Source organism: Brassica napus, chromosome C3 (assembly GCF_020379485.1).
Source record: "Brassica napus cultivar Da-Ae chromosome C3, Da-Ae, whole genome shotgun sequence".
Taxonomy (NCBI): Eukaryota; Viridiplantae; Streptophyta; class Magnoliopsida; order Brassicales; family Brassicaceae; genus Brassica; species Brassica napus.
This window is the reverse complement of record NC_063446.1, coordinates 51,921,618-51,932,495: the sequence shown is the minus strand read 5'-3', so window position 1 is coordinate 51,932,495 and position 10,878 is coordinate 51,921,618. Positions and strand designations below refer to the sequence as shown.

Genomic DNA, 10,878 nt, shown 5'->3' with positions numbered 1-10,878 from the left:
ATTCTGCCGGGAAGTTCCGAAATACTATCCAGAAGCTAGAGGAGGCTCTGTCCGGCTTCTGATCAGTCCAGTCCAGTCCAATCAAGACATTGACGTTGGGTTTTGGCTAAGCACTCTCCGATCAACCAGCTGCTCACTGGCCTAGAACACTGTGAGTTGGTTTTGTTTGAATTCCACTTGGAATTTAGGGTAGATCGAGTCTGCATAAAGATTAGAATAATCACAATGTTGCTTGATAGAGTCCTTAAGGTTATTTATTAAACCGGACTCAGTTTATCCCGGGCTAAGCTGAGATGAAATGAAATGGAATTAAGACTGAGTTAATAACCGGACTAGGACTAAGATGATCGATTATAGTTATTCATGAATCGGTATATATTATGATGAATTATTACCTAGTTGAATTGGCTTAAGGATAATATGCATGTCTTGATTATTTATTACTTGGTTGATTAGTTATGATTTAGACATGCCTTAGGGATTTTAGGATGATTGCTGCTGGTTGAGATTTTTGTTTGTGCAGGGATTGTGGTAATGTTGTTGTCTAGGGCTCTTTGGCCATATAGGCCGATCTCCTAGTTGTGATGTTGATACTACGAGTCCTATGCCATATAGGCTGGACTACGAGTATTGGTGGATATTGTCGTAGACTCCTAAGTATTGTTTAGTTTTGGATAGGAGTCTTGTCCCTTAGGTCTTTCCTAGGGATAATTGTGTAGAGTGTGTGTTATGCCGACAGCAGGTGCGAAACCTGCCCATGCTAGGCATGTTTTGGGGTGGACTAGTGTTTCCTCACCCTCGTACCCAGCGGGTTCAAGGAAACCCCTTATTCGCTGGATCGGGAAGACTAAGACGAACGGGGTCATGTCCTATGGCTGAGTGTTACACGACGGTGTAATGTGGTAGTGACCCGAAGGACTGTGGGCTGTCGCGCGGTGACCCGAAGGACTGTGGGCCGCGGTCGGTCGAAAGTTCCTTCTTCTGGCCTCTGTGGTAGGAAGATAGGATATTGCCGATAGAGAGGATGTACACGAAGTCACCAGGGCCCAAATTAGAGTGTTGTGTCGTCTTAGTTTATTGTGTCGAGTTAGTCTTATTGTGTTGTGTTGGGGGTTATGGAACCCTCGAGTCAGTATTAGCACCGAGATACGGTGTTATCTCTGATTGAGTCATGATTTATAGAATTGTTAGGGATCCGTTTTAGTAGTTGGCCGTGTGGCCAAGGTTATTATTATTAGATTAAGGATGAGCATACCTTAGTCGGTGTTGTTTCGGGGATTAGCCTTAAGCTTTGTTTATTGCGCTTAGGCTAGATTGTTTGTTATTTTGGGTTGTCGGGGCTAGCTACTAGGTTTTGGGTAGAGGTAGCTAGCTCACTGAGTGACCTTACGTTACTCACCCAACTCTCGTTGTCCTTTTTGCAGGAGACCAGGTTGTAGAGGATTGGACGCATAGGCCACCAGAGTAGATTTGCAGTGCATTTGGCTACAGTTTGATTCTTAAAACAATTTATGTTTATGTTGCGTTTTATTTGGGTTTGGGATCCCTAAAATGTTTAAATGATCTTAAAAGAATTAGAATTGAATTTAAAAATCAACGGGTCCAATATGATATTGGTTTAGTCCAAACCAACACAGCGTTAGGTCATGGTACGGGTTGAGAAGTCTTAGGCCTCGATCTAACGGAACCGCTAACTTCGGGTGTAGGTTGCAAAGCCTTAAGCCTTGAGTTAGCGGGACGTGTTAGCAGACGAACTGGTCTAGGTTGTAGAGTAAATTTTATGACTCTCACTGGATCGTCCCTAGCCTGTCATGTAGCGCTTCTGGACCGTGGTGTTGGGTTGGACGGTCAGTCATGTTCTTGTTTGATTGTTGGCTGGCCGTTTGGCCTTTCATCTCCAACCCTTGGTGTGGGTCATCCGTCGGTCATGTTCTTGTTTTATTGTTGGCCGGTGGGTCGACCTATGCCTATGACGGTTCGGGGGTGTTGCAGAGGTGGTATCAGAGCATGGTTCGTCCATGCTTCCAGAAACTGCGTTTTAATCGGTTTTCAAATATTTAATCAAGTCAGAAAGGATTTGAAAGTCATCTAGAGTATTCTGGTCACGTCCAGCAATTCTGGGTAAGAAATATAGGATTTACCTTTTCGTTGGTTGTAGATGGATAATCGGGGTGCAAGTCAAGGTAGGCAGTGGGGATGGTCGAGCATATGGGGATTCAGAACAAGGGTTTTCTACTGGGGTCAGAATGGATCACCGAGATATGAGTCAACGTTATGGAAATCTGTTTTCAACAAGTCGGGGACTTAGTCAATCACCATTGCCAGCGAGTTCATGTTCAAATGAACAACCAAGACGAAGAAAGAATCAAGAGGCTGAAATTCCACCGGGAAGTATAGTAGATTTGTTTACTCAAATTCTACGACAAGTTTCAAGGAATGCACAACCTGAGGAATCCTTAAACATGGAGTATCTGAATATCTTAAAGACGATAAAGTGTTTGGACACGTATAAGTTCAAAGGAGGAATCAACACGTTTGAGGCAGAAGAGTGGATGCACATGATGGAGACAAACTTTGAAGCAATGATCTGTCCAGACAAATACAAGAAGAGAGTGGCGGTTTACTATCCACAAGGAGATGCTCGTAACTGGTGGGAAAGCGTGGAATGTCAACATGGAAATCATATTACATCTTGGGATGTATTTCAGAAGGAGTTCAGAAGGAAGTACTTTCCACCCGAGGCAAGACATCGATTGGAGAGGCAGTTCATCAATCTTACCCAAGGGGATAGGACAATACGGGAGTATGAAGCAGGATTCACAAGTCTTCGTCGCTATGTATTTAACGGCCCGGAGGACGAAGCAACAATGATCCGAAACTTCATGTTTGGATTGCAATCTGAACTAGGTAGCAGACTCGCGGCATGCAACTATAGAAATCTCACAGACTTAGTCGAGAGGGCCGTAAATGTGGAAGTTGCGGTAGCAGTAGAAGCCAAGAATGAATCAAAAAGAAAAGGCGTTAGTGGCCAGAAGGGAAAACAGATAGTTCAGTTCAAGGATTCCAGTAAGCTAGACCTATCCAGGAAAAGAAGCCATGACTCAAAATCTTGGAATGGAAACCAAGGATGTTTTTATTGTGGAGAGGTTGGTCACATTGCTCGACACTGCGTGGCAGAGCAAGCAGCATTAGCCGAAGAACATCCCCCACTTGCCCTACTGGAAGACAGACCCCCGAGAAAGAGAAGGAATAGGATCTAGATCTTTAGAAAAATCTTAACCTTCAGGCCTACAAGGTTTGAATGTGTATTTCCTGATTGGTTGTGAAGTGTTGGGGAAATTGGTTTTAATTGCCGTTCGGTGCTATTGCACGAGAACTTGTGGTTTGTGTTCTTGTTGTGTGTAGGAATGTTGTGGCAGGTAATGACCCCCGAAGACAAAACCCTTGAAGATTGATTGTTGGATCAGCAGTGCTATGATTGTTGGATCTCCTGAGCGGATCTATCCATGACATGTATGATTTGGTGGCTATGTTGGGTACATGTTTGGTTCTGAGGAGATATCTATCAAAACGACATGATAGATATAGAAAATGTGATCATCAATATTGAAGAAGTGGCTAAGTACGAGTATGGTACAGCAGAGTAAAAGTAGGAAGACGACTCAATGAGACTGAAGAGATGTGAAGACAACTATGGAGCTTGAGGAGGACACTCAAGGGAAAGTAGTAGACAAAGTGAAGAGATTTGGAGATCAGTTGAAAATGAGTGAACCATGGGAAGCAAGGAGTTAAGAGAAGGCTTCAAGACCAAGGAGAATACCTTGAGCTGTATCAAGGTATAGCGAGTTAAGAATCAGAAGTCTGTATGGAGACCAAAGAAATTGAAAGGAGATATCAAACGAGAACAGACGGAGAAACACATCCAGACGAAGTTATCCATGAAGTGATCGCCATCACAACATATCAAGGAGGAGTACAGCGTGAAGATGAGTAATTGCGCAACTAAGAATTCGAGGACGAATTATATTAAGGGGGGGGGGGGAGAATGTGATAACCCGCCCTTTGGTATAAGAATGGTCGAGACGGAAGATTGGTCGAACATCAACTTGGTGGTCGAATCGCGGACGATAAAGATCAATCGGGAAATTTCGAAGAACGAGGTGGTTGAAGAATTGATTGTGAGTGAACTATGAGTCGAGTAAGTTGCTCGACCATAGTTAGAAGATGTCTTAGATTGATCAGATGGACGTTTTGGAAGCAAAACATTTTTTGAAGCAAAACATTTTTGGAAGCACGACGTTTCCGAAGCACAGTGTTTCTTCAGCACGAAGTAATCCGCAAAACATCGTATCAGCGGAATATTAATTCAGAGACATCATAAGTCGGAAGCAGGACGGGAGTCAAGCAGGACGGGAAGTTAATACGACGGGATCAAAGCACGACGGGAAAACCCAAAATTGGGCAAAAACCCTAATTTCGGTATTATGGATTTTTTTGAGGAAGCTGGAGGCTTGGGAAATATTTTCCGTCAAGGTCAGAATTCCACTGGAGTTTATTAAAATTGTTCCGCTCATCAAAACAGGAGCATGTGGGAACCAAATTTTGCACTGTCGATTTACGTTTAAATTAGGAAACTAGGAAAACCCTAATTTCCCAGAGGTCCTGGATCTCTGTGAGAGCCAACGGCAAGTGACCAAATATATGCGGAAATCATGAAAAGATAACAAACGAGTTTATAGAAAACAGTAGATCTTATTTCGAGTCCGCGTGAGAGCATTGCGATCATTACAAGAGATCTTAAAAGCTTTGGCCGCAAAGGCTGTCAGCGAGTTACCTAGTTCTAGCGGCCTAAAAGCTCAAACCTAGTTGACTCGCAGCTCGATAACAAAAAATGAAGAAAATACAAAAAAGGTTTTTGATTGATTTCGGACAGAACCTTATGAAAGGCTGCCTACGTACCCCTTTCGAGGATCAAGCCGAACGTAGTTCAAGAGTGAACCAAGAGATCGAACTGCTTGTGCACGTTCGTCTGGTAATCGGGTGCCAGTCATGGAAACAGAGCATGTCGAGAATAATGCCTCAGAGTTTCTAAGTGCCGAGAGTTATGAGTCTAAAAAGTTGTCCCACATGCCTCTCGCCTAGGACTCCTTATATACTCGCTCCTAGGTCGGTTTACGCTTTTCCTCTTCTGACCTTAAGCCGTCATAGCCTAAAAATGGAGATATTCCATTTTTCCCGATCTTAGTAATTATCTTCAAAATTTCGTATTTATCTGCGGAAACTTGACATTTATCTTTCCTTGCGAACCAAGCGTTAACCGTCCCACGGTTTACGGGCTGCTGGTTAAGAAATCGGAAGGTGGGCTTCGAGTCATGCCTTAGGTCCCTTTGGGCCGTCTTTCGACTTGAAGCGTTTATTACGACTTATTTCGATAAAAATGAACTTTCCGCGGTTTTTATCGTAAAGTTTGATTGATGACTTCGAATGGGGGAAAACATGAAATGGGTTCGCTATGGTCTTCGGGAGACAGCATCGAAGGGTAGACGAGATAAGATTGGGGCTACGCTTTATGACGGCTGCCTACGTACCCTTGTTGAAGGGATCAAGCCTTTCGTAGTTCGTCTTGCAGTTAAGGTTTGTATGACTAGTTTTCCAGCGAGACCTTTACGGTCTGGTTTTTATGTAGAGGTTATCAGGCGTGTTGCTACCGATGGCATTTTATATGGGTGTAGAAGGAAGACTACGAGTTGTCATCTCGTAATCTAACTCAGTGTGAACTGCTATATCCGTGATCTATTTCGAGAGTTTTCCGCAGTGTGTAAACCTGCGGGATTTCTGAAGAAGCTCGAATATTGGCAAAGAGACAAATTTTGGGATCTCGTATCAAGGTTTTTGATACTATGCCTAGAGATGTTAGAGACCAGTGAGCTGGGTTTAGGGCAAGACCTAGGTTTACTCCTGGTTTTAGAGGGTGCGATGACTAATTCGACTTACGTATCCCGTTTCAGTTTCATCCTGACTCCATACCGATTTAAAGTCCGCGATAGGTTCTCGGCTTATACGACTTGTATGGTTGGAACCGAGCATCTCTCCAAGGACAATTTTTAAGCCTCCTGGAAGTGCTGACCAAAATTTTTGGGTTTCTTTTATAGTGCTATTATCCTTGTGTCGGATGTACGAGAGTCATCTCTACGAGATGGCTAAGTCTGTTTAGGACGTTAAGAGTTTGTTGTGATCAGCAACAAACTTAATGGTTAAAATTACCGTTTCGAGTCTTCGCGAAGGATATGTTTTGAGAAGATGTTAGTGCGTACGACTGTCTGGTCTTCCAAGAAAGTGTTTTTATCGAGGAAGGAAATTTTGTCGAAGAACGAATCTTCAGGCGTCTGCGACGTCTCGCGATGCTGAAGATTTGTTATTCTTTCGTATGCCGCGTTTCGTGCTTGAAATGTTCGCGGGCTTGAAGATGTTTCGCGATGTTGCCAGGGATTAGTCTTAGCCCTGCGTTTGGGAAGCATTCTAGTTTGACTACGGATGTTCGCAGCCAGAATTGTTGTTCCTGTTTGGATTTGATTTGCGATCTAGGAGTTAGGACCAAGGGATCGCGTAAATTTGTCCCCGGAAAGAGGCATCCTCCTATACCGTGCTTTGTGTGGTGTTGGCCTTCCGAGATTTCTTTCGTGACTATTTGAGGATGTTCCGTGTAGCTATAGGAGCTCTGTTACGAATTATCCTTACATGCAGCATTTTACGAGTAAAACACAGCGGGCTTAAAGTGAATCGTAGTATATGGAACTTGGTCGATTTTTGACAAGTGGAACCTTTCCGTTAACTGTTTGGTTGTTGGGACTGAGTTTTGTTATGACGAATTTACTGTATGATTCCCGTTTTTGGGTGGTACGATAATTGTTTGTGTAATCGTTACTTGGCGTTTCAAGACAAATTCCGGATTACCGTTTAGCCGTCAATTTATTGGAGCGGTGGTCGCTCAATTGTTTTGGCTTTGCATGAAGGCTGTGCTCAGTTTTATAGCCAAGGACGTTGTTGCCAAAGGATTAGACCATGACACTTTCGTGCTGTCAATAAGGTTAAGTCGGTTAGAATCGTCCTTAAAGGGTATGCTGTAACCTAGTTCGGCTTCGAAGGAAAGGCGTAATTGGGCGAGTGACGAATGGCGTTTATCGAGATTGATAGGCCGAGTATGCCCATGGTGGTAGAAATTAACATTTATAAAGCCTAAGAAGCTCGATACAGAGCCCGTGCGGAGTCAGTTCCAGGGTGATTTCCTTTATTCGTATGGAAGTTGTTTCCTTTGTTTTCGAGGGAGATAAAGCCTAAGAAGCTCGATACAGAGCCCGTGCGGAGTCAGTTCCAGGGTGATTTCCTGCTCGGACGTGACCAAGTGGAATGAGAGCGGATGCCAGTGAGTCGCAGGGCTAAAGAATGAGACCTTTCAGATCGTGGTGCGAGGAAGTAAAGTTTATATTGATCGTCCAATGTCGGATCATACAGCTTGGTTTTTTGCTATAAGGAAAGTACTTTTTCGTAAAAACTGTTACGTTTACTTTCGAAAGTTACTTCGTATGAAATGATCTGATTATACGAAGTATTTTTTGCGTAAGTAACGGACAACCAGTTTTTACGAATTTATTAAATTGACGCGACATATGGAGATGTCAAAATAATGATGTTTCCGCAGATTTTTGAGAAACGTTTTCGCTTTTGTTTTTATTCTTCGGTGAAAGTTTCTCTGAGTCACTCATGGAGTTTTACCAAAGGTTATTTCACCGAGATCTAGTCGCGAAACATTTTTGCAGGTTTCTTGAATGAATCAGTTAAACAGTGATAGACTTAGTCGACGAGCGGGGAGGACGTGTTCTCTTTGTCGTATTTTCTGTTACTTTTGTTCTTGATTTTGCTTTGTCACAAATGTTTTTGATGTTTTTCCGTGAGTCGGTTGGTTCAACGGAAAATGAGAGTGATGCTTTGATGCCTGAAGATTTTTCGTATAATGATTCTTATACGAAACTCGTTTTATCAAATCGGAAAAGATCTTTATGACTTCACCAAATCATCGACTTTCATTCTGAAGTTTGGCAGAGGTTTTCTAAACGAATGATTGCGATGATAGATGCTGTATAGTCTTTGATAATTTTTCCAACATGGTTTGGATCAATTCCTAGCGTTTAGACGAATCTCAGATTGTCGTTTGCTTTTAGGATGATCTTGACGAGACATCGCATTGTATGAATAATTTTCCGCACATTTCTACGAGAGTTTGCTTTGTCGAAAGCGTTTTCTTGTCGAAAGCGTTTTCTTGTCGAAAGCGTTTTCTTGATCTTGACGAGACATCGCATTGTTTGAATATGTTTTTGAAGTGTGGGAGTATACGAGTATAGTGTGGGAACCGAAATTCGCACTGTCGATTTCCGTTTAAATTAGGAAAGTTAGGAAAACCCTAATTTCCCAAAGGTCCTGGATATCTGTTAAACCACACGCCAAGCAATCAGAACACGCAAGTAAAGACGAAAAGAAATAAGAAATCGTAAAAGAGAGCAAAAGGAGTTTTATTCCGAATTCGTGTATGAGCGTTACAACAAGGTAGAAGCCTCGGCTATGAGAGCTGTCGGCGAGATTCCTAGTTCTAGCAACCTAAGACTGCAAAACCTAGTTGAGTCACAGCTCGAAATAACAAAAACGGAAAGTTGCCTAATTGCTCTAAGTGCTAAGTTTGCTCTGAGAAAAGCCTCTCCCGTGCCTCTCGCGTAGGACTCCTTATACCCGCTCCTAGGTCGGTTTACGCTTTTTCCCTTCTGTCCTTAAGCCGTCATAGCCTAAAAATGGAGATATTCCATTTTTTCCGATCTTCGTAATTATCTTCAAAATTTCGTATTTATCTGCGGAAACTTGACATTTATCTTTTCTTGCGAACCAAGCGTAAACCGTCCCACGGTTTATGGGCTGCTGGTTAAGAAATCGTTAGGTGGGCTTCGAGTCATGCCTTAGGTCCCTTTGGGCCGTCTTTCGACTTGAAGCGTTTATTACGACTTCTTTCGATAAAAATGAAATTTCCGCGGTTTTTATCGTAAAGTTTGATTGATGACTTCGAATGGCGGAAAACATGAAATGAGTTCGCTAAGGTCTTCGGGAGACAGCATCGAAGGGTAGATGAGAATGCATGGATTCGTGTTGTATCGACGTTCCGGAAGAGCTCGGTCGCTACGTAGCGACCAAACGGAACGCACGCTCGTTCGCTGCGTAGCGACCGAACAGAACGCACGCTCGTTCGTAATGTAGTGATCGAGCGGGACGGACGTTCGGTCGCTACGTAGCGACCGAGCTTGGTTCGAGTTCGGTCACCACGTAGCGACCGAGCGAGACGGACGCTCGGTTGCTACGTAGCGACCTAGCTTAGCTCGAGCTCGGTCGCTCTGTAACGACCGAGCGAGACGGACGCTCGGTGCTTGGCTTGAGCTCGGTCTCTACGTAGCGACCGAGCTTGGCTTGAGCTCGGTCGCTATGTAGCGACCGAGCGGGACGGACGATCGGTCACTACGTAGCGACCGAGCTGGCTCGAGCTCGGTCACTATGTAGCGACCGAGCTTGGCTCGAGCTCGGTCGCTACGTAGCGACCGAGCGGAACATGTACTCGGTCGCTACGTGGCGACCAAGCTTGGCTCAAGCTCGGTCGCTACATAGCGACCGTGCGACCTTTTTCTGGATTTTCTCCGATATCTCGTGTTTCTTCCGCAGGGCTCTTTGTAAGAATAAATCTTTTCCGAAGATATTTTTGTCGTAAAATATTTGAGATTAATCGCGGGCCGAAAATATGCCGATTTTTACGGACTTTCAGACATTGATTCCTTTGTGACCGATTTTGACCCCAACAGAGCAGAAAAATATTTGAGATTAATCGCGGGCCGAAAATATGCCGGAAGGGTCGAAATCGCGTAAATCGACCGAGAAGCTCGAGGTGTCTCAGTGCATGTCATCAGGACGTGGTGTCACCCATCTGATAATCTGTCTGTCTACAAAAGCACGAGGTGTCGCCACGCATGGAAGCAGCACATGCGGACTGACATGCAGAAGAACGAGATGTCGCCGTATCTGCAATCGAAGCATGTTGATCGACATGTGGGCGGTGTGGTGTTGATCTGCATGCAACCAGCCCACGAATCAGACATGTGGAGGACGTGGTGTCACCTTGCATGACATCCTGATCATGCTGACCGCCATTTGGAGCACGAGGTGCCGCCGCGCATTCAAACGGAGCCATACAGAGCGACACACGGGCTGCCACCAACCTGAAGATGATTGGCTGCTGTCTTCTATAAATAGGCACGCCCATCTTCACATTTCAACACATCCAGACCACTTCAGATCAGTATAAAAATGTGAGAAAAAGTAGAGAGCGAAAGCAAGAGGTTTTGATAGTTTTTGGGAGTTTTCGAGATCAGTTACTACACCAGTTTTGAGTCGCCGCCTAGAGGAGTTTCTGTTTGAGTTGAGAGTTGTTCAAGGAAGGCCATTCAGGGTTAGGCACGCCTTTGAGGTCAGTTGGGACAGGAGGCTACTTGAGGAGTTCAAGAAAGGGTTTTGGTCAAGGATTCGGGCAAGGGTCAAAGCGACAACGAACCAAACACAGTGAGTAACGGCAATTGATTGCTGACTTTTTTTTCATGTAGGTTCCCGTTACTTGGAAGTTGGATCATCGCAGGAGGCTGAGTCTAACTGAGTAACGGTATGATTAGTTAATAGTCGAGGTTTGGTTGATTGAGTTGATAGCATGCTTAGTTATTGCTTGGGAATCATAGTAGCATGCTAATTTTTAGGTTGCTTGGTTAGTTAGCAAATGCGAACCCTTAGATAATATTGCTA

The 10,878-nt window shown here is 44.1% G+C and overlaps 1 protein-coding gene across 1 annotated transcript; it reads left to right on the top strand.

Moving 5' to 3' along the window:
* Window positions 1-2,462: 2,462 nt before the first annotated feature.
* LOC125583162 lies at window positions 2,463-3,260 on the top strand. Its single transcript, XM_048749759.1, has one exon. It carries the CDS (start codon window positions 2,463-2,465, stop codon window positions 3,258-3,260), a length of 798 nt encoding a protein of 265 aa, XP_048605716.1.
* Window positions 3,261-10,878: the final 7,618 nt, after the last annotated feature.

Excerpts from the sequence above, each read along its gene's own strand:
- LOC125583162 (XM_048749759.1), top strand. The coding sequence starts at position 2,463 with ATGGAGTATCTGAATATCTTAAAGACGATAAAGTGTTTGGACACGTAT.